This window comes from Spodoptera frugiperda, chromosome 2 (genome assembly GCF_023101765.2).
Source record: "Spodoptera frugiperda isolate SF20-4 chromosome 2, AGI-APGP_CSIRO_Sfru_2.0, whole genome shotgun sequence".
NCBI lineage: Eukaryota > Metazoa > Arthropoda > Insecta > Lepidoptera > Noctuidae > Spodoptera > Spodoptera frugiperda.
This window is the reverse complement of record NC_064213.1, coordinates 341,053-363,388: the sequence shown is the minus strand read 5'-3', so window position 1 is coordinate 363,388 and position 22,336 is coordinate 341,053. Positions and strand designations below refer to the sequence as shown.

Genomic DNA, 22,336 nt, shown 5'->3' with positions numbered 1-22,336 from the left:
GTTGATTGTAAATGGCTGTTGGTAAATGTCCATATTTTGTAATGAGTTTTGAGTCGGTCTAAGCATGTAGTACTTAATATATAGGGGCCAGTCTAAACCAAAACTTGGGGCAATTTAAGGGAGGAATATTATCCAAGGCCTTTTCCCGCCTAGGGCGAGGCGAGAAGGAGTGTCAGACTCTTACTGACTAAAAACCACCCCGTTCCTACTTCTACCCTTCGTGCCGAAGCCCTAGTAAACCCACTAGGTAGTCCACAGCTCCAAATCAGGAATCAGCCCTACTGAGACCCATCTGTGGTGGTCTGATGGTCTTTTGAGGCGCAGAATGCGAGGCGCCGCACGTACGTTGAAACTTGGGGCTACTTAAGATGTGTATTTATTTTTGTATATTTTTTTTATTTAAACATTATTAAAGGTACATTGAGTATCTAGAAAAAGTTTCAAGTCTAATCCTTCAACATGATGCGATATAATAAACACGCCTAAAGTAACACAAACATTAAAAACAACAAACCGCCAGGCGAACACTAAACTTCAAAGAAGTCACAAGCCAAAACTTCTATGAGTAAAATAATTTGTAGAAATTGTATACTTTATAGTACGCGGCTCATCGAGGTATAAACAACCAGCTTATTATGGCCCTGCTATGTACGATCTTTCCGTATATTCAACGGTCAATTTATATCGGTGTTGCATAGCTTGATGTGAAGCTGTGTCGAATGTAGGATTGCAAACAATTTCCTAGTTGTCATCGTTCATGTTCTAGAACATTCCATTATACTCTGTATTTCATTTTGTCTCGTAGGTAAATGTTTCCCGACAAACATTATTTGCGAACGACATGCATGTTCCATCCGTTTGGATTCTAGAATATTCTATTCTATGCAATAACATGCGCTCCTTGCAATCGTATCCAAACAACATCGTCGCATTACATTACTTATGCATTTGCATTTCCATATAATATTGAATTTTCTCTCACTTACTTGCACTTTTCACGTTACAGTCTTGTTTACGTTTTAATGTGGGATAAATACATTTATTTTTGTGTTTGTTCAGCATTACTAAACTGGATTGACTGTTATAGTAAGTGGCATTTTTTTGTATAAGCCTTTAAACGAGTAGACGAATTACCTGATGGTTAGCAATTGCCGCCGCTCAAGGCAGCCGAAAGACCAGAGGCGTTACAAGTGCGTTGCTGGCCTTTTTGGAGTTAGGAATTTAAAAGTTGTCGGGGAATCGAGAATAGGGTCTCTGGTAACCTCACTCACACAACGCATGCGTTGTTTCACGTCGGTTTTCTGCGAGGACGTGGTATAACTCCGTTTTAGCCAGCCTATCCTCTCACACATATACCAAAGTAGCGCACCAGAGTTTAATTCAATAACAAATAATAAAATGACAATGCTAAGACTAAACACGTACTCGTATTCTGCAGTCTACTGCAAAGTTTTCTACACAGAACATACTGTAGATATATTAAAACAGCACCACAATATAAATAATGTCTACCACCATATTCCTTCCATAACCGTACAACAGTCATGTTTGGACAATTTTCAAATTACAACAACATTATTTGCATACAAACAACCGGAACATACATTTATATATCTAACGCACAAATGTATACAGCCTCTATTGTACATTGTCCAGCGTTCACGGCCGGGCTGCGAAACAAATACGGTAATAAACCTAAATCATACGTACTGGCGTAAATAGGGACTGTTAGAAATATTTCAAATTTGTTTGTTGCGGTTTAAATGGTTACAAAATTATGTTTAATATGTTAAAGAGATATAAGCTTTATATACAGTTACATAGTGCCAAAAAATCCAGTGCTACGTTCTGCCTAGTGGGTTTACCGGTGCTCCGGCTTTAAGTAGGAGTAGCAACGGGGTGGTTGTTAGTCAGTATAAGTCTGACATTCCCTCTAGCCTCGCCCATGGCGGGAGAAGTCATTGGATGTTTTTTTACTCCACACTATTATTTTCTTTTGTTATGATAGATGATCCTTTAAGCTGTTTGGAAGTGATCGAGTAACAAATATACACACAAACACAAAAACCTTCACATTTATAATATTAATAAGATTACGTCAATCTAGTCACAAGTTAAAGCAAATTATTAAATAGTTAGTACCTGTAAAGTAAGTCCTAGTATTTGCTAAGTTATACCACAGTAAGCCTGGCTTCGCTTGTTTGAGTAGCAGAACACGCAAATTGACCGTAAAACAATATTAACGTTACCTGAAACTGTAGCCACAGGTTGTTGTGTCCGATATTATGGCCGCAGCTTCGATAACCTTGTCATGTGTTGCCATCAGATAAAGGTCTTTGTATCACAGTTATCTATCATGATAATTATGTTTCCCAACTTAAAGTATTGCTAGCTATCATATTTGTTTTCTAACGAAATGATAAAAGTGTTATTGATATTCTTTCCTTACCCTTCACTAGAATTTTTTGCTTTGTAAACTTTTACAAATGTACAAAATTCACATACGCATACTCAGACTTCGTCTTAAATTTGTGGATCACATGAAGAATTACCCAGTATGAAAGCTGAATATTTTTTAAGCCATAAGCCGATAAACGTCCTTATTTGATACCTGATGGTAAGCTTACCGCCACCGCCATTTTAGACGCCCGATACCCCAGAGTCGTTTAAGTGCGTTGTCGGCCTTTTGGGATACATAAGGAATTGAAGTATTGTTGGGTAATGAGGGATTGCTGAAGATTGGGGAAGGGATAATCCGCTACACGCTGCTCAGGCCCTTCATCGACGCTGCATTAAAATATATCCGTACACCCAATTGCCAAAGAGATATAAAGACGAAATATTCACAACATGCTTGTTTAAAAGGTGCATACAATTTTCGTCCCATCACATAAATACATTTCGAGCGATAAATGGACACTTGAGCTGAAATATTTATACAATGCAGTCACTTGTGTATTCCGCTGGCGGCACTTATTGTCTTCGAAGCAATGTTTCATCCGCAACACATTTTTGTTGCTCGAGTGTCGACTAGTTGAACCTTTTTAAATATTTACTAGTTTTGTGATCGATGGTGTTATGTTGTGTTGTATTGGGAGTTAGGGACTTCTTCTCTTTTCTGTGGTAAGGAATGTATATCGGTCATAGTGATTTGGTGTCTTTTTAAGAAAGATGTGAAATGAGTGGTCGTCGGCGGTATTTCTGAACCGATATGATCTTCAAACCTTCAAGAAAAGAGCGTGTTCATTTTTTAAATACTGGCAACACATCTGTTACTTCTCTGGCGAATATGGACGCGGCTGATTGCTTACCATCATGTGGTCTTTATGCTCGTTTGCCTTCGATTCAATTAATATTTTTTATTTTAATTCTTTACCTGTGCTAATATAGAGTTTAGAATTAGGGTGTAGATGGCAACAACAGATACCCCTGCAAAATTTCAAAAAAAAAAAACAATATTTATCTCCCCGGTGACTGCCAATATTAGGTAGATTTTTAATCAACTGGTATAAACTACTAACTATAAAACTTTGGAAAATGTAGCTTACAAACTTAAAGAATTCAGCCAAAAACTTATCCATTGAATTATTATGTGCGCAGTATAACACAGCACGTTCTGTGCAGTGTCGTGGTATTTCACTGCAGGCACTCTAAATCTTTCGTACACCATACATTTTCCAGAAAACGTTTAATTAGGACGATTAATCTAACAGGTAATTAATGTAAATACTGCCAACAAATGCAAGTGGAATAGCGCAGTCGGTAAAACGGACAAACCAACACGAAGAACTGATATTAATAATAACATAATTCAAAGTAGTTCCGAACGCGGATGTATATGTGCGGATGTACGGACGCGGATGTGTATATACATGGAATATTATGAAATCCGTTTGCAAATTATTTATGAGAGTGCAATGCAGCAGATTTTGTCGCGAGTCTGTGACTATTATGTAAAGATTTGTGTGTCGGTGTGGAGGAAAATTTGTGGGACTGACATTGTTGAGTTGTGACCAAACGGGTATCGAATATCCCATCTACGTCACAATGAAGGATGATTACATACTCATTTTATGCTAGCGAACATTCAACCTTAATACCACATTGTAAATACATTACCTACCTTATCAAACTAAATACAATCTTCATAATATTATAAAATGAATTTCATTAAGAACGTTTTAAAAACAATCATAAGACACTTCAATTTTATTCAAAGGAAAAACGCATTTCCCTGTTCCATTAAGTGTAATAACAGTTGTATAAGTGGTACATAACTGCATATTCCCAGCTAAATGTTCTAACGACATTATGGTTAAATAACTACCCGGTATAAATTCTCAGTTAGCAACTAAATAGTTCTAGGTTTTACAAACAATAACTATTAGTTGAATTCTTAACGCTATATTTTACAGCTAAATGGGTTCGTGTGGTGAATTATGAGCTGTGTTTCCTCGCGCTGTTTGTTCGAACTAATGCTGTGAATATACGAAGCTCGACTAATTGTTTCTTGACGGAATTGTTGCAGTTTTGTCAGGTAATAACATAATGACCTCCATATTGAGACATAAGAAATGTCTCAGAAGGAATCGGGTGTTATTTTTTTTTATCATAGTCAAACTTTAGTTTTTTCACCTATGTTGTGGGTGCATTGACAAACATACAATATCACATATACACTTGAACCACCGGGTTCCGTGCAGGTTTCGAATTCGTTATACAATGCGTGGCAGCCGGTTGCCCAGCCACTGCGCTAACCGTGCAGTTAATCTTTGGGTTTTTGTTATTCTAATTTAAACCTACAATTGTATGTAAAGTACAATATCTAAATGACAATGTACGTTAAATCAAAATTGAATACATTTACAGATAAACGCAAAATTTTATTCAAGTGGCGACCGAAACTTTACCGAATCCCATTCAACATAATGTCACCAAGTCGGGAACTAGACTGACTAGACCGACGCCCCGAACATTTTAGGTGAGGAGCAAGTTTTAAACAACTCAACATACTTTCGCAGTGAGCACATAGCGCCGTGATGTGATCGTCTACTTACAGTCGACGTGACGGCAACGAGGCGGCTCCGTGACGACTTGACGCGAGCAACTTCCAACGATGCACCGTCTTGTCTTTATTATGCTGTGGCTTGAAATTCACATGTTCCTTTATATAAGCTGTTGCTTTTACCACTCAGTCAACTGAGGAAAGGTGTTTATTTGAGAATTTAGGAGAGTTTCGTCGCTTTTATGTTGTGTATACAGTGTACTTGTGCATGCTTGAAGTGTTTTAGCATTATATTTGTTGCTTTTAGAGGTTGCATTTTACATGTGAACAGCATTTATGGTATGAATCGTATTTATATTATAACTTTTGTGAGACAAACAATTATGAGCAGCATTCGTTGTATGTTATTTTCCTCATTTGGAAATTCCGAATGCTTGCAATTGAAAGCGAATCTATTGCCTGTTTGCCTAAACTAACACACAGCTATTTCAATAACATTTCACTGAAGCCAAAAATCGAGACTAGATTGGTCTCGATTTCGACACTATGGGTTTCTAGCTAACACCTGCAATTTTCAACTTTATTGCTATACAAAAAGAAAAAAAAACGGTTAGTGCGACGGCTAGCCCACCGGCTGCCGCGCATAGTGTAGCGGGTACAATTCCCACATAGAGCAACTCTTAGTGCGTTCCACAAATTGTTGTTTCGGGTCTGGGTGTCATGTCAAGCTGACGAGGCACCTGGTGGTAAGCGATCAGCGCCGCCCATGGCCGCCCGCAACACCAGAGGAGTCACAGGTACGTTGCCGGCCATTAACATGTGTATGTGAACCTATATGTTTGTAAACGCACCCACGTGCTCCTAGTGTAAGGCAACGTATTTATTTTAAACTGCACTTAAAACAAATATAACCCGTACATATACAGCGACATATCTTATATCCCAGTCACCCACACAAGCAACGCCCGGTCGAATGTTACGTCATTTGATTTGTTGCTTGTTTATATGAGAATTTTTAAATTAAAACCCGGGGTCCGATGTTAGTGATATGTGTCCTCTGGTCTAATATTTCTGTGTCCCGTGCTAGATTTATATCGTCTAAAAAATGTTCAATTGGATGGGAAACGAGTCTGTACTGTGTATCCTACATCGTACACAATACATACGTTTTGTGTAATGGAATGTACTGTTGTAACTTGTTATATAATTTTAAAGGACATTTTGTGAATTTTGTTAGTATTATCTTTGTTTAATGTTAAAGAGTTATGTATTAAACTGTCGCACTCAGAGACATTAAAATATTACTTAAATTGTTCCTTGGTAACAATTTTGTATTGAAAAGCATTGCTAAGGGCTAGGGTACACAACTATTAAATGACACTGAGTATGGCAGATAGTCTGTATAATGAACTAGATAAAGTATTATAATAATAAGAGTAAAATGTTACTACAAGACTAATTAACATAACACTACAACATAGATCAGTGAATACATATCTACTAAATAACGTCTACGTCCTTTACAAGAAATGGCATACAAAAATAACTCTGTATGCTTATCAACCACAAAAAGGAATAAAAATCCAACCACCCAATCCCAAAAAAAATATGAATATGCGTCTAAAGGGTAACATTAAACCACAGGCTCACAAAATAATAAAGCGAAAGAATTATAAACAAAGCCATTGAATAAATACATATTAATTTACAAACAAACCTATGAACAGACGAATAAATAAATAATGGAGCTCGCAACTTCACGACACTCGCTTTGTGAGTAAGCAGAGAGAATTAATGAATAGTAAATGTGAACGGTGACAGAACAGTCACATTAGTTATTAAATAGCCGCTGTTATTTGTCAACAATAGGCTAAGTAAGGAATTCATTCCCGTTTCCATCAACCTCTCTTAAATTTTAAGGAAGCCCTAAACTAAGATAGGTGACTTTTAACGACGTTTCCGTTTTCACTAATAATCTATTAGTGACACTTAAGTAGTACAAGTAAGGGGTCAGTTAAGGTGTTACATTACGTTAAGTAACTTTTAATTAAGAGGTTTTTTCCCATCTTGGGCAAGGTAAGAGGGAATGTCAGACTCTTATATCAATACGAGATAGGACAAAGATTCAAACACTGATTAAAAAAAACGGATTACACAGATGACGATAGCCGATGATATGTCGTACCGGCCAAGATCACTCTGGTCCACTGAAGTTAGAAGACCTATATAATAGTAGTTATCACATACAACAATAACTACTTTTTAAGTACTACACACATAACCTACCGACATATAAATAAATATCCCCTAGTGAAGTGATAGCAATATACGATTAAAATTAGCATACTTAGGAATAGATAACGCCAATGCAGTCCCAATGCAATCTCGAGCAATGAGATTGCTGCAACGTACTGCACAAAGTATTGCTCTCAATATTTTATGTCTTCGGGTCCTAACCTTGTTTCGTTTAGACATTTAAGAGTTAGAAGTTACAGTTTTAATCCTTCAAACCTTAAAGAGAAGAGCGTACTCCTTTTTAAAAGGCCGACAATGCACCTGTTACTCCTCTGGTGTTGCGGGTGTCTATGGGCGGCACAGATCGGTTACCATCAGGTAACGCCTCTGCTCGTTTGCCCCTAATTCATCGACAAAATATCAAGTGTTTATAACAAATGCTATAGACCGATGCAATGTAAGAATATACAATTTTTTTTATATGCACTACTGGGTTCTGCCAGCGGCTTCGCCTGCAGTCCTGTGGGATAAAAAGTATTATTTGTTTTATTCCAGACCACAATCTACTCCTGTTCCAAATTTCATTCCGATCCCTTCAGCCATTTTCATTCATTCATTCATTCATATTCATTTATTTCAGGCTTCATAGGCCCATATCAAATACTATAAACTAATACATTAAAATTTATAAATACTATAGATACATTACAAGCAATATTAAAACAGATTATGTTAGTATATAAACTTATAACTATTTAGTATTACTTCCTAGGGCACTTTATTAGTACGGTCAATGGCACTTGTCCGCAAGCGTCGGAACACCACTCCTTGCGGCCAGAATATTATAACTTTTGTCCTCCGCCAAGACGTTGCTGCAGAAAACACGTACTCGCACCACGAACGAATTGAAGTAGACGTTGCGGCTCGATTCCAACTGCTGCACTCTCAGCCTGTACTTGGGTCTTCTGGCACACGTTCCACGATGTTCCACCTTCGTGGTATAGTGAAGGCGGGAAATGTACACGGGAGTGTTCGGCTGGGCGACACGAAGTCGGGATGTTAGCCTTGATGGAACCTGTGCCGCAGCGGTTCTTGGTATTTCTTTTTAAACCGTCACGAAACCATCTTCATCAGCCCTTGGCGCTTCCTTCTCGGGAACGGGCTTCTGTTTGAGAACACTAGGAGTGCTCGTTCTCACACACTTTTTTGCTGGCGCTGCACAACTTGTCAGCTGTACGGTGTGTTTGTCGGCGGGCGCGGGAGGCCCCGCAGGGGCGGTAGCGGGCAGGCGGGGTGCGCGACTTGCGCACTCAGCTTGCTCAGCAGTCCTCGGTGACGACGACGGTGGTGTAGACAAAACCGCTGACGCGAAACTGACCGCCGATGTGTCAGCAGCTGCTCCGCGACGCGTGTTTACGTTCGATGCCGTTGGTGACCCAGTTACTGTTACCATGTTGCGCAAATCACTAAGTTCCTTACGCAAATCGGCAACAGCAACTTGGGATGCATCTAACCTGTTCTGTACATCCACCAAGCTGGCCTTGAGGACAACGATGTCCTTCAAAAGGCACGTCGACGTGGTAAGAAAGTTACGGGAGGAAGCTTGTTGAGATCCCTCGCCACAAATGTCGGCACGTTTATCCGGGTCGGTCTCCTTGAGCAGCGTGATGATGTCCTGGATGCTTTTCTTGGTCTCACGCCTGCGGGACACCATCTGGTCGCACTTGTTGAGCGACTTGTACAAAAGCAGCTTAGCAGCTGCGCCTGCAGTCTTCTTCACTGAAGTTCGTTGCGCAAAGATCTGGATGGCGGACACCTCGTCCATCACATCCAGTTTCTGCTTAAAGCAAGAACGCCAGCAGTTCGTTGGCTATGAGTGTCTGACTCATATCAGAAGTCGAGTAGCGGCTTCCGCCGTTAGCCAATATAATTAGTCACGTCGGAAAACACGACTGCATCGGATCGCTGCCACGACACGATTGAACGTTTTGACGTGATTACGTAAACATACATACAAACATTTGCATTTATAAAATTAATAAGATTTATAGCATTTAATAGACTTACAATACTAACGTATAGTAATGATTACTATAAGATACGATCTTGTCTTCTATAAGAACCCTCAATATTTCGCTATCGGCAATTTTTTTTACATACAGCAAAATGCCATTCTTTTTGCAGTAAAGTATGTATTTCCCAAACTAGATGTCTCTGTCGGCACGTTAACAGAATAGATTAGGGAAATTATCCGAGATAGCAGGACGCAGGGCTCGACTCGGCGCTCGGGACTCGGCTCACCAGCTTAACTTAATCCAAGGATTACTTCCCTGATCCATCTTCCAGGATACCCGTCTGATGTACTGTACCATGCCTTTTGAGTATATGATCAAAAGTACACATTAAACTTACATTTTGGGTGTAAATGACTTTATTTCCTTACATTTATAATTGTATACCCTTTTTAAGACTGCCTCGTTAGCCGAGTGGTCGCAAATGCGACTGCCGGGCAAGGGGTCTTAGGTTAGATTCCCGCGTTGGGGAAAGCACTGCTGGATTATATTCGGCTCATCGAAAAAACAAAAGTTACTACTACTGAAGTAGCATGGAGTTTGGAATTGTGGCCCATATAATTATGGCTATAGGCTCACTCCTAATTATATGGGACTTATAAATAGTGAAAAGTGGGTATACATTGTACAGTGGCATTACATGGGTACATTATGGTCTAGAATAACACGTAGGCTACTTTTTAAACCGCTGACGAGGCCGCCATCAGAAGCTTGTACCACTATAATGAAGAAATAATAAGAGAAGGATAATAGAGAACTTACTTAAGTAGAGAGAAATACTAGTTTCATTTTGTTGATAAAACGGTGAAAACAGGTTTATAATAATATTAAAATAATTATTTTAACAACCTTTTATGAAACATGCAACGTTTTCATTGAAAAAGATTTTGCTATCGTTTTATTTCAGTCTTTTACTGCAGCTTTTGAATTTATTTGTACTCGTAGGTGAAATCCGATTACAATTTTCAGGAAAATTAAATGAGAGAAATATTTTACTGGAACTTACTATTTTATACTGACTGATAGTAAATTTAATTATTAAAGGACTTCCGTTGCATCATTATTCATTTAAACGAACTTATTTAATTAATAAATTTGTCGTGGTGAGAGTGTGGGTTCGAAACCTATAATCTAGCCATGGTGTCTGAGTCGAAATCGGCGCTTGAATGCCTTTCATCTTTGTCTTCGAAGTCAATCCGTACCATTTTGTGGAAATAAACTACTATAAATAAATGACAAGCACCAATGTTACTTTTTCCAAGTTGTATGCCTTTATAAGATTATATAGACACTACTGACAAACGGTGAAGGAAAACATCATGAGGTAATCTTGACTTATAATTTCTATTACAAGTCTGAAATCGCCAACCCGCATGAGAAAGCGTGGTGATTAATGCTCAAACCTTCTCCGGGTGAGAAGAGGCCTTTGGTCAGCAGTGGCCACCTATAGGCTGTTGATGTGATGTGTGCCGTCCGCTAGTTTCAAAATATTCAATGAAAACATTTTCAGCTATATTTACAATTACCAAACATACTAGTTCGTGCAATCACACTTTGCTCTTTAAAACTGTGTATTTGAAATGTACAAATTATTTCTATTTCCACGTTTACTTCTATGGCTTCCAATTATTTTATGAAAAGCTTTTACGCGGCAATTTGTAAATATGTTTTTATTTGGAAAAACTATAGTTTATTCAGTTTAATCATAAAATAGCTTTTTATTATTTCTGTGCAATATTCAGTTGCTTGCAAAATGTGTTGCATTGTTTAATAGACTTTAAACGAAGCCAATAACTACTTCACGTATTTTATTATAAAACCTTAACTTGGAAATTCATATAAACAACCCAATCACTAACCTGCTTTTATTTACTGGAATATGTGTGAAAGTTTGTTTGTATGGATGTTTGAATGTTTATCCGTCAATCACGCTGAAATTGCAGAATTGATTTTGATGAAATTTGGTATTTTTTCCTATGGGAACGAGGGCAAAGTCGCTGGCAAGTTAGTAAGAAATAAAATGAAAAAGTTCTCGTAAGTTTTCATTTGTATTAAAAAAATACACTATTAAATACTGACGGCAGACATCCGACGAACGCGACTTATTGAATTTAATTCCGTTACACTCGGCATTTGTCCTGAAATCAAAATATTTATACATTATATAATATACATAAATAGTTCTACAGCAGTTATATGAAATAATGTTACATTTGTTTCCTAGGACAAGCTAGCCCCAATCTCCTAAATCTTCTAAAACTCCTGTAACCCAGGATCTACAGTAGATACCTACAACTATGTAAACACCGAAACACTAAAGTTCAGATATTATTAGAGGAGAACTAAATAGTTCTAAATACGAATATATAAAATTACTCTGTGGGCCTGTCGGTGTGGCCGTGTAGTCAGGGTCGTTCCAGGGCTGCACCTCGCTGCTGCCGAATATGATGTACACCAAGTTCGTCACGAAGTATATGCCTGATGATATGTAGAACACAGTGTGCCACTGTCTCGGATCGTCCTGTAGATACAATATTTACAACATATTATTGTGTGTATGTATTATAGAATCCGAATAATTTGGACAATAATTGCCTACTGTAATAAAATTGCTACGCCCTAACAGGGTTATGTATTAGTCGTTTAAGTCTGTACATTGTGCAATAAATAAATAAATAAACAATCAAGACGCAGTAAGAATTAAAAAAAAATGTTTTGTTTTTATAATTTCAAAGGTACATTTTATCCATATTATGTCAGATAATTACGTTGTTCAAATTTGTGTCTCACCTCATCTGCGATAACAGCCCCTGCTACTAGGGGTGCGATTATGCCCGTGATGTTGGCGAAGAAGTTGGTGATGCCCATCACACTGCCGGCGAAATTAGGCGTCATATCGATGTGTGTCAGCTGGAAGAAAGTACAAACATTTACAATAGTAAAATATAAAATGTTTCAAAGAACAAAATGAAGTGACATCAACAGCCTATAAGCGCCCACTGACTATCTCTGTAGAATTTTACGTGCATATAATAAATAATATTCAAGGAAATCAGAAAGACAGCTCTTACCCATATACCGGTGAGATGTCCAGCGCTGAGGCCAACCACGCCGGACAGCATGGCTACAGTTAGGGTGACGTGACCTGCAGGCACCTGACATAATACTATAAGCATTACTGCAGGACCAAACTCACCTGCAATTAAAAACTCTGAGTGAATGGCGTTGTAATTGCTCACCACGTTGTTATTGGTGAGTAAGGTTACTAGAGGCCCATTTACCCTCCTTCCCAAACCCCCATTCCCCAACAACCCTTAAATTCCAAACCCCCAAAAGGCCGGTAACGCACTTGTAAAGCTTTTGGTGTTTCAAGTATCCATGGGCGGCGGCAATTGCTTACCATCAGGTGATCTATCTGCTCGTTAAGCGGCTTAAAACACAAAAACACTTTAGTAATTAAAATATTGGCAGCCCCCATTGAAAAACTTGACAGCAATATCGTAATAACTGCTAATGAAATGTTCCAACACTAACCAATAGAATTGCATATTTTCCTACAAGCACTGATGCTGCACCAGTTGTGCTTCATTGCAAGGTCCGTCATGAATCCGAATGGAAAACTCAAGAGATAAAGAGTCATGTAGGGGATCGCTAGTAAAAGACCATTCTGAAATTATAAAACATATTGTTCATGTTAAACAGTTTTGATGAGGTTTATCCTTCCCATGCGGGTTCGAAACCTACCAATAGCAAGTACCAATTTAACATTTCCGCGTACTTTCTAAGATTATTTAGATCACTGATAAAAGGTGAAGGAAAACATCGTGAGGAAACCTGGGTTGATTATAAGTTTGAAATCGCCAACCCGCATTGAGCAAGCGTGGTGATTAATGCTCCAACCTTCTCCGTATGAGAAACGGCCTTTGATCAGCAGTGGCCACTTACAGGCTATTGATGATGATGATGGAACTTTGGTAGTCTTTCAACGCTATACCTATACTATAATTATGTAAGAGTTTACGTGCTGCCGTCTTACTTACAAGTTTCCAAATCAAAAAAACCTTTTGAACCTCTCCTCTTATTAGTTCAAACTTATAGAAGTGCCTGCTCTTCAAAGCCTTAATAATTCTTAGTTAAACTACAATTATCCGTAAAAAACGACGAACCTGTGTAATGTGTACGCCCAATACATCATTCATGTACGTCGGTAGCTCTGTGATGAGCGTCCAGAACCCCCAGTTATGTCCACAATGTGACGTCAGCAGCGCATAGAAAGGACAACACGTCAATATCATCTTCCAAGGAGTATTCTTCAGCTAACCAAAGAACTAACTAATTAATTAACTAATTGACTTTGACGCAGTATTATTGTACAGACGGCTATACATCCAGTTAGCCTTTTATCCTCTATACAATGTACCTACACCTACTTTTCACCATTTGTGTTATAAGTCCCATATAATAGAGGGTAAGCCTATTGCTATATACTGGGCACAATTCTACATTCCGTGATACTACTGAGACATTTTCTAAAAACCGAAAAAAGTCCTATAATACTTTGCTCGATCCGGGAATTGAACCCGAGACCAGACAAAGTCTGGCATTCGAAAGAGAGAACATGATAAACTGGTATTGCATAGCTTGATGTGTAACCGTCTGTATGTTAATGTCACAAATGTATAGCAATGGGTACCTTTGATTCCTCAAATATTTGCATTGACGCTTGAATGTATTGCTTTTCTTCAGTACTTATAAGATTAGATTTCTGAGGACTGTCGGATCCATAGTACATATAAAATACAAACCAAACAGTCCCACAGGTGCCGTTGACGTAAAATATAGTGGGCCAACCAAAATGTTGTATAATAAAGCCAGATACCAACAACTGCATGCTCGTGCCCAGAAATGTCCCTGAAAGGAATCATTGTTATATCATTACGATTCAAGTCAAGAGATGTAAATTTAATTTCAGTGTAAGAGAGCCATGCTTAAGCGAAGTGATGCCACGGCCTCACATAAAACCGACGTGAATGTTTTTCTTGTGTTTCATTGTGTGAGTGTAGTTATAGGTATCCCCATTTCCACAATCTCTTCATCTCCAATCACCCAATCTCCAAACCTCTAACCTTCAAAAGACCGCAGTGCACTAGTAAATCTCCTAGTGTTGTCCATAGTTTATTTTATTAAGGGGGAAAGTCATCCAATGTCTTCTTTCACCTTAGGTGATGCAAGAAGAAGTGTCAGATTCATACTGACTAAAAACCACCCCGTTCCTACTCATGCTTTTCAAGCCGGAGCCCCGGTAAACCCGCTAGGTAGTCCGCAGCTCCGGATCAGGCATCAGCCCTACTGGGCCCCATCTGTTGTATTGTCCATAGCTTACCATCAGATAATACATCTGCTCGATTGGGGCCCTATTCTATAAGTTTAAATCTTTGAGTACTTGCCACCATATACCACAGAGCCTAGCATCCCCATTTCATTGATAGGGATCCACCGGCTGACGAGACTGTGTGTCGAGGGAAATAAGCATCCTTGAGCCAGACCTTGTACCACACGACAGAAACAAAGCCCTGTCCACCGCGCCTGAAGATAATCCATAACAATATTAATCATCTATGCTCGTTTTTATTAGGAAAAACACCTATATAATATATAGGTGTCATGTTAACAAAATATTATTTTGTTAACATGACTTGATTATCATTAGGCACAACTCTAGTAATTTCAAATTTTGATTACAGTACCATAAATGCAACCACGACTTTTGTTAAAATAAAATATTTATTTCTCGAATACAATCGAATATAAGTTAACTAAAAATAACGTTTTACTTACGTGACTATACTGACGCGACGTCGCCGCGCACGCTGCTCATGAGGAAGAGTCTCTCTGTGACTCGAAATCAGTGGAGCTTTTCTCAGTATATTTATGTGAGTAAACTTTTATTTTTAGTTAATTTCGAATATATATTTTTTTAAACAGAAAACTTGGTTGATACCTTACGTGCAACAGAGGGTATCGTTAGTGAGATTCCAGAGTTAACAAGCATACATAGCATTAGGAGCACTTTGGCACCATATCTAGCTTCCAGCGCGCCGCTGGGAATCTGGAGCACAATGTATCCCCAGAGGAAAGAGGTTAACACATAGCTCTGAGTTTGCATGCTCCAATCAAAGGACTGAAAGAGAAACAGACAAATTAAAGTGGTCAACAAAATAGAAATGATATTAATATAATTAATGTTTTAAAGGTCTCCTTTTTTTTTTGAGGGGGAAAATCGTCCAATGACTTTTCCCGCCTTGGGCGAGGCGAGAGGGAGTGTCAGACTCTTACTGACTAAAAACCACCCCGTTCCTTCTCCTGCTTTTCGAGCCGGAGCCCCGGTATACCCGCTAGGTAGTCCGCAGCTCCGTATCAGGCATCAGCCCTGCTGGGCCCCATCTGTGGTGGTCTGATGGCTCTTTGAGGCGCGCGCGGAACGCGACGCGCCGCACGCACGGGTCTGGTTCTGTTCGGGCGGTGAGCTACCCTTGCTCGCCGTCCGCAGGCCCGCACTTACGGTGGCCGGAGATCGTCTCGCGATCCCCGACGCCCGGACTGTCTCTCGCGACGGCTGGGGCGTGAGGAGGTTTGTTCTCTCACGCGCCCCGCCTCCTCCTTAGCTAGCATGACTGCTTCGCAGAAGGAGGAGACGGCATCCCAGTCCCTCTCGCTCCGCACCATGGCCTGAACCAGTGCCGGGCGCGAGAGGTCGCCGTCGCCGACCACATCCCTGAGGACTTGGCGGTGCTCAGCCCACGCAGGGCACACCGCCACCGTATGTTCTACCGTGTCCTCCGGGCGATCCTCACAGTGATGACACCCGGGCGTTTCCTCCCGCCCAATAAGGAACAGGAACCTACCGAAACTCCCATGTCCGGTAAGCACCTGCGTCAGGCGGTAGGTGAGGACGCCGTGGCGCCTCTCTAGCCACTCCTCAAAGAGGGGACTTACCGCTGCGATGACAGCGAGCCCAGCCCTCGGATGTTGTGCATCCTTGCTTAAAATTATTTTCAGTTATCAATAAAATAAGTTTTTATTATAATTTAATTCTTTTAATAGATCCCGAAGCAGTAAATGTTTGGCTGTTTATCTAGTAATATATTATGTTAACTTACTCCATCGATATCGTCTTCTGTCATAGCAACAATAGCCATACTCATGTTGACTCTCATTGAAAAACATATTGCTAGTGCTAAAAATAAAAATAACACTTGGACATGCCTAGTTCCTAACTTTGGATCTGCAATAGAAATAAATACGCTTTTAGTAATTACGTACAGATCAACAACAACAGCAAAATTATTAACATTTTTATAGTCACAAGATGAAATAGAAATTTCCTCATCATTATTATCACACAGAGGAAGTCCACTGCTGAATAAAAACCTCTCCCTTAGTTCTCCACGTAGAACGACAAGCCACCACCCGCATCTACTGGCTCCTTACAAACAAGTGTGATATAATTATTTACATTCATATTTATAACATAAATGATATTGTTTAAACTCTCAATTCTTACTCTACCCTTTATTACTTTGAGATTGGCTTTTGGTCTTTGTTCGACCTTGAACTTTAAAGACACCAAATCACTATCGATAATAAATAAACATAAATAAATAATCTACTGCACTTGTGCACACTTACTGTGACACATTTATACTATGTGTATCAGGGAACTTTCTCAAACTTAATCCAGAAAATATTTATATTCCTGCGCCTTATGTCATCATTGTAAATAATATATAAAATTGTCCAAAAAAGGTACATAAATTTATTTCCATTCGAAGAACTTATCAGAGGATTTTCAAGTGAGATCTGTCATATGAAATTTATCAATGACTACTGTCAATTTGACGCTAAGTGTTAAATAATAAGTAGGTTATGTAGGCTGCTCTACTATACTCTATGCTTAATGCTTTTTTGGACCGAGGAGGAGGCCTTTGTTCAACAGTGGACGGCTCTCGGCTGATGATGATGATGAATGCTTTTTCTGAGGGGGAAAAATCATACAATGACTTCAACCACCTTGGGTGAGGCGCGAAGGAGTCTCTTACTGATTAAAACCACCCCTTGAACTGGAACCCTAACTCTTTAACTTGTTAAGTAGTCCGCAAATCTGGATAACCGTAATGCTTAATATGCTGCGTAACATTCAAAGCAAACTAAAATACTATATTAACTACAATGACCTTGAAGAAGATGATCAACAAGACAATTTTTGTTGACGAACACAAATCTATTAACGTAAAGATCATAAGTTAAATATTATTCTACCACTTCGACTTCCACTTCGTTAATATAAAAAAAAAATCTGCTAGAAATAAGTCCAAAACCGATTAAAAAGTGTCAAATTTTATGTACGTTACTAATAATCGTCGACCGCATCGTCGCTTCCCATCAGGTGTGATAGCGGTCAAGAGTGAACCTATAGATAATAAAAAAAAAATGAATGGGAGAAAAAAATACTTCTAAGAGGCTAAACATTATTTATTTATATTTACAAAATTTACAAACGTAACAGGGTAACTACACAAACACATTGATAGCCCTCCATTATAAATATCTCGTGAATCTGATGTGATCTAATAGCCAGTCGTTAGCTAGAATATTCATTATTGCAATAAAATAAGGGATTTTTGTAGAATCTCCAATGGTAGTCACCAGGTGATACCACTGACAGACATGGACCTGAGGATGCATTCAGTTGACGCTCTTATTCTCCACAACTTCAGGATCTGATAAGAAAAAAAAGTTAGAATCACTTTTACAGTAGTTACAGTCTCCCGTGACCTGTGGATTATTCGAGATGGCCCATTTATACCGAAGCATAGCACTCCCACACTTAAAAATAAATGTCTATTCGTCTACTCTTACCTGGTCTACTTTCAGCATCATCGGCATCAGGAGGCTCATTCCAAGGCTGCCTTGCACTAGTTCCGAAGATAATGAAGATGGTATTGGTGACCATGTAGATACCTGACGTCACATAGAATACCAGGCGCCATTGTTCGAAGTCATACTGGGAAGAAACAAATGTGTATATGGAGTAGAACAAACTACTGTATATTAGGTACGGTGTAAATTTCTCTCGACGCATTAAAACTAATCAATGATTGCAATAGTTGGCGCGGTGGCAAGGCAACCGGCTGCCACGCAACGTGGAGCGAGTCCGATCCCACACGGAGCAACTCTTTGGATGATCCACAAATTGTTACTTCGGGTCTGGGTGTCATATGTTTGTAAACGTATTCACGACACAAGAGAAAATCCTCGTACGTTTTTTTGGAAATAAAACTTTATTCATACAACGATATTAAGATCATCACAGTACCTCATCTTCAAGTATATTTCCAGCCACAAGAGGTGCGATAATGGAAACGATATTAGCGAAGAAGGTGGTGATGCCCATCATGGTGCCTGCGAAGTTGGGAGCCATGTCGATGTGAACCAGCTGTGCACGACAAGATCATGGAATACAGAAGTAGATTAGTTTGAATTTATAAAAAGCAGAAGGTGAAAGAGATTGTACCTATAAAAATATATTGTACTAGCTACTTCCGCGCAGTTTCACCCGTTCTACTCGGTTCCTATTGGTCATAGCGTAATGTTTTATAGCCTATAGCCTTCCTCGATAAATGCACTATCAAACACAAAAATAATTATTCAATTCGGACCAGTAATTTACAAAGATTAGCGCGTTCAAACAAACAAACTCTTCAGCTTTATAATTTTAGTATAGATTACCATAAATCCTGACAAATGTCCCGCGTTGAGGCCGACGACAAGGGTGAGCAAGCCCACAGCCTGAGTGACGTCACCAGCAGGCGCGTGGCACAGTGCTATCAGCGCTAGCGCAGGGCCGTATTCACCTACATACAATAAATTAGAAAGAACTTGTTTAAACAAGGTCTAACAACTCTTGTAACGTAACAACGTTTTAAAACTAGCTGATGCGGAATAAACAGACAGACAGAATATTATTTTGTTGCATGTATCTTACATTCATAACCATGAAGTAAAAATATGTGCTATGTTAATATTACAAATAGACACTTCAAATTTATTTATTTATTAGTCTAAATTAGACTAGTTAAAAAATATTTTGTAAAAGCTACATACCAATGGAATTGGACACTTTCCTGCAAGTGTTGATACTAAACCAATTGTTCTTTAAGCCGTAGTCCGATATGAAACCACAGGGGAAACTTAAAATATACATCACAAAGTACGGCAGAGCTGACATGGCGCCACTCTGTGGAATAAAATATTTCTTACCAATCCATTCATGAACATCTTATTCAAATTAATTACTAAATGCAAAGACCTAGCACATATAGCACATAGGACATATAACGACCAGATTAAGGGACAAATTAAAAGTAACTTAAACCGACGAGCATGCGTGAAAAGACTGATGACTGTTCATGAAGCGAAAGAAGTGTGTAAGAACCGTGGCAATTGGCGTTCCATTGTCTCTGCCTACCCCCATGGGAGACAGACGTGAGGTTATGTATGTATGTAAAGAAAAATGTGATTACATATCTTTTTAGGAACGTTTATCATTGTGATTATAGTAGTGGTTTCATTAAAACTCACTTCCTTAATATCGACTCCAAGTACGAGCTTCATGTACGACGGCATCTCAGTCATGAGGGTCCAGAAGCCCCAGTTATGTCCGCTGTGCATCACCGTCAGAGATATGAAGGGCACACTGGTGGCCAACTTCTTCCAAGGAGTCTTCAATCTCTACGAAATACAAAGTGAATATTAAAAGTTACGTAAACACGTTCATGTTCATATTTTAAACATTTTATAAAAGTATTTAATAATACAGAGACCAGATTGGCGATATATTAAAGAAGAACCAAATTAAAAGTACCCTTAACTGACGAGCATGCATAAAAAGACTAATTACTGTTGATGAAGCGAAAGAGGTGTGTAAGATTTGTAGCAATTTGCGTTCCATTGTCTCTGTCTACCACTATGGGAGACAGGCGTGAAGTTATGTATGTATGTTAAAAAAGTTTTCATAAGCCAACCTTTTGACCGTCAGTTTGTCCAAGAGACGTCTGTATATACATCCTCTCCTCCGTGCTGATTATTTTAGATTTTTGAGGAGAATCTGCTCCGAGGAAAATGTAGAACATCACCCAGACGGCGGCGAGCATACCATTTACATAAAAAATGGCTGGCCACCCCCAGTACTCGGCTATGTAGCCCGAGGCTACCATCTGTATGCCGGTACCGAGCAACGTACCTGAACAAATTATTCAATTTATTATACCCATAAGCAGCTAACAACATGTTTTTCTAAGATAATGTTTTAGTTACTAGCTGAATATTTTTTATCTTCATATTACCTCCGTATATTAAGGTACCGAACCGACTCTTCTCTTCCAGAGGAACCCATTTACCTATGAGATGATGCGTAGTTGGAAATAGACAACCCTGGGACAAACCCTGGATGCCACGGAGAAGGCACAGTCCTTGCCAGCCTCCCTGTAAGCATATTACATTTGAAAATAGATAAAACTGAGAACAACCCTAATAACGATAAGGTAAACTTACATGATACGCCCCATAAGGTATCACGAGGGACACGACAGAATTCACAGCGATGGCCGAGGTGATGAGGATCATGCCTCCGTACCTGGCCGCCAGCTCACCGCTGGGGATCTGCAGTACTATGTAGCCCCAGAAGAAAGATGAGAAGACCACACTTTGGGTCTGCATACTCCAGTCAAATGGCTGTTTAGAAGATACACAATTAATTGTGATATTCGAATCTAACACATGTCATATTACTGTTTCTAGTCATTTTGACCTTGGAAAAAAATGGTCAGAAGAAGTCAGTCTAGCTAGATTCTACGACAAATAAAGCATCACTATCATCCAAGTCCATTGACAAACATAAAACAGCTTCTTGAACGTGCATCCAGCTCCTTTCTGTATCTGAGCATCTACCTATCATGTAATAAAGATGATTGACGATAAATAAATGCCTTTAGATTTAGAATAGATACAACTGTAATTCTTACTTCCTCACTTCTCTTGTCTGTCATAGCAACTATGGCCATACTGATATTGACTCTCATGGCGAAACCCAGTACCAAAGCAAAGAATAATAATAACACCTGAAGGTGTCGAATCCCAAAGATCTTATCTGGAAAAATGGAAATTATATTGACAAACGGTCCGAGTTTATTCGGTTCTCAGTTTATTTAGTTAGCGGTACAAGAAAGTTATCCTATTAGAAAATATGATCGCGGATGCGGCGACAGTAGGCTGCGCGATGTCGCGTCACTACGTCCGCACACGCTGCTCATGAGAAAAAGTCCCTCTGTGACTAGAAACTAGTGGATTTTTTATGGTATAAGCAGTATAATGGTAAACGAGCAGACGGATCACCTAATGGTAAGCAATCGCCAGCGTTACAAGTGCGTTGCCGGCCTTTTGGGGTTAGGAATTTAAGGGTTGTTGGGGAATCGGGGATTGGGAAAATTGGGAAGGGGGTAATTGGGCCTCCAGTAACCTCACTCGCACGAAGAAATACAACGCAAGCTTTGTTTCACGTCGGTTTTCTGTGAGGCCGTGGCATTACTCTCCCACACTTTATTATGTGTATTTATGTAAGTAAACCGTTATTTTTAGTTAACAACTTACTTGAACACATTACTGCAGAATACTTTACAAACAATCCTTAGATCCATTGATAGTTTGTATGCGGTTTAAAGCTATAATTTGCATTTGCCATCATTTTAAATGACTACAACCGGCGTTAGGACATCCACTGCTTTATAAATTTACACTTAGCCCTGCTCAAAAAGTCTAGCTTTGTAACTGTGTATTTTATAAAAAGGCTTGGTAAAATCAAAAAGCATGATAAGAGACATCTGTCATTGTCATCGCGATGCGATCAGTTTTAGCGGAGCTCTGCAAAAAGTCTAGGATTACCTATAGCGTAAATCAAATAAACCCT

The 22,336-nt window shown here is 39.2% G+C and overlaps 2 protein-coding genes across 2 annotated transcripts; both read right to left on the bottom strand.

Moving 5' to 3' along the window:
- Positions 1-11,338: 11,338 nt before the first annotated feature.
- On the bottom strand, positions 11,339-17,184 carry LOC126911844 (putative inorganic phosphate cotransporter). The gene is made up of 11 exons (XM_050700821.1): positions 17,002-17,184; positions 16,473-16,597; positions 15,314-15,493; positions 14,760-14,898; positions 14,006-14,223; positions 13,479-13,628; positions 12,847-12,979; positions 12,384-12,508; positions 12,103-12,222; positions 11,689-11,833; positions 11,339-11,450 (listed from the first exon to the last, which is right to left on the bottom strand). Exons 1-11 carry the CDS (start codon positions 17,009-17,011, stop codon positions 11,380-11,382), a joined length of 1,416 nt encoding a protein of 471 aa, XP_050556778.1. The 5' UTR covers positions 17,012-17,184; the 3' UTR covers positions 11,339-11,379.
- A 670-nt stretch (positions 17,185-17,854) lies between these two features.
- Positions 17,855-22,256, bottom strand: LOC118268993 (putative inorganic phosphate cotransporter). Its single transcript, XM_035583858.2, has 11 exons — positions 22,021-22,256; positions 21,396-21,520; positions 20,926-21,105; positions 20,718-20,856; positions 20,397-20,614; positions 19,954-20,103; positions 19,477-19,609; positions 19,102-19,226; positions 18,689-18,808; positions 18,232-18,376; positions 17,855-18,092 (listed from the first exon to the last, which is right to left on the bottom strand). Exons 1-11 carry the CDS (start codon positions 22,028-22,030, stop codon positions 18,058-18,060), a joined length of 1,380 nt encoding a protein of 459 aa, XP_035439751.1. The 5' UTR covers positions 22,031-22,256; the 3' UTR covers positions 17,855-18,057.
- Between the last annotated feature and the right edge of the window lie 80 nt (positions 22,257-22,336).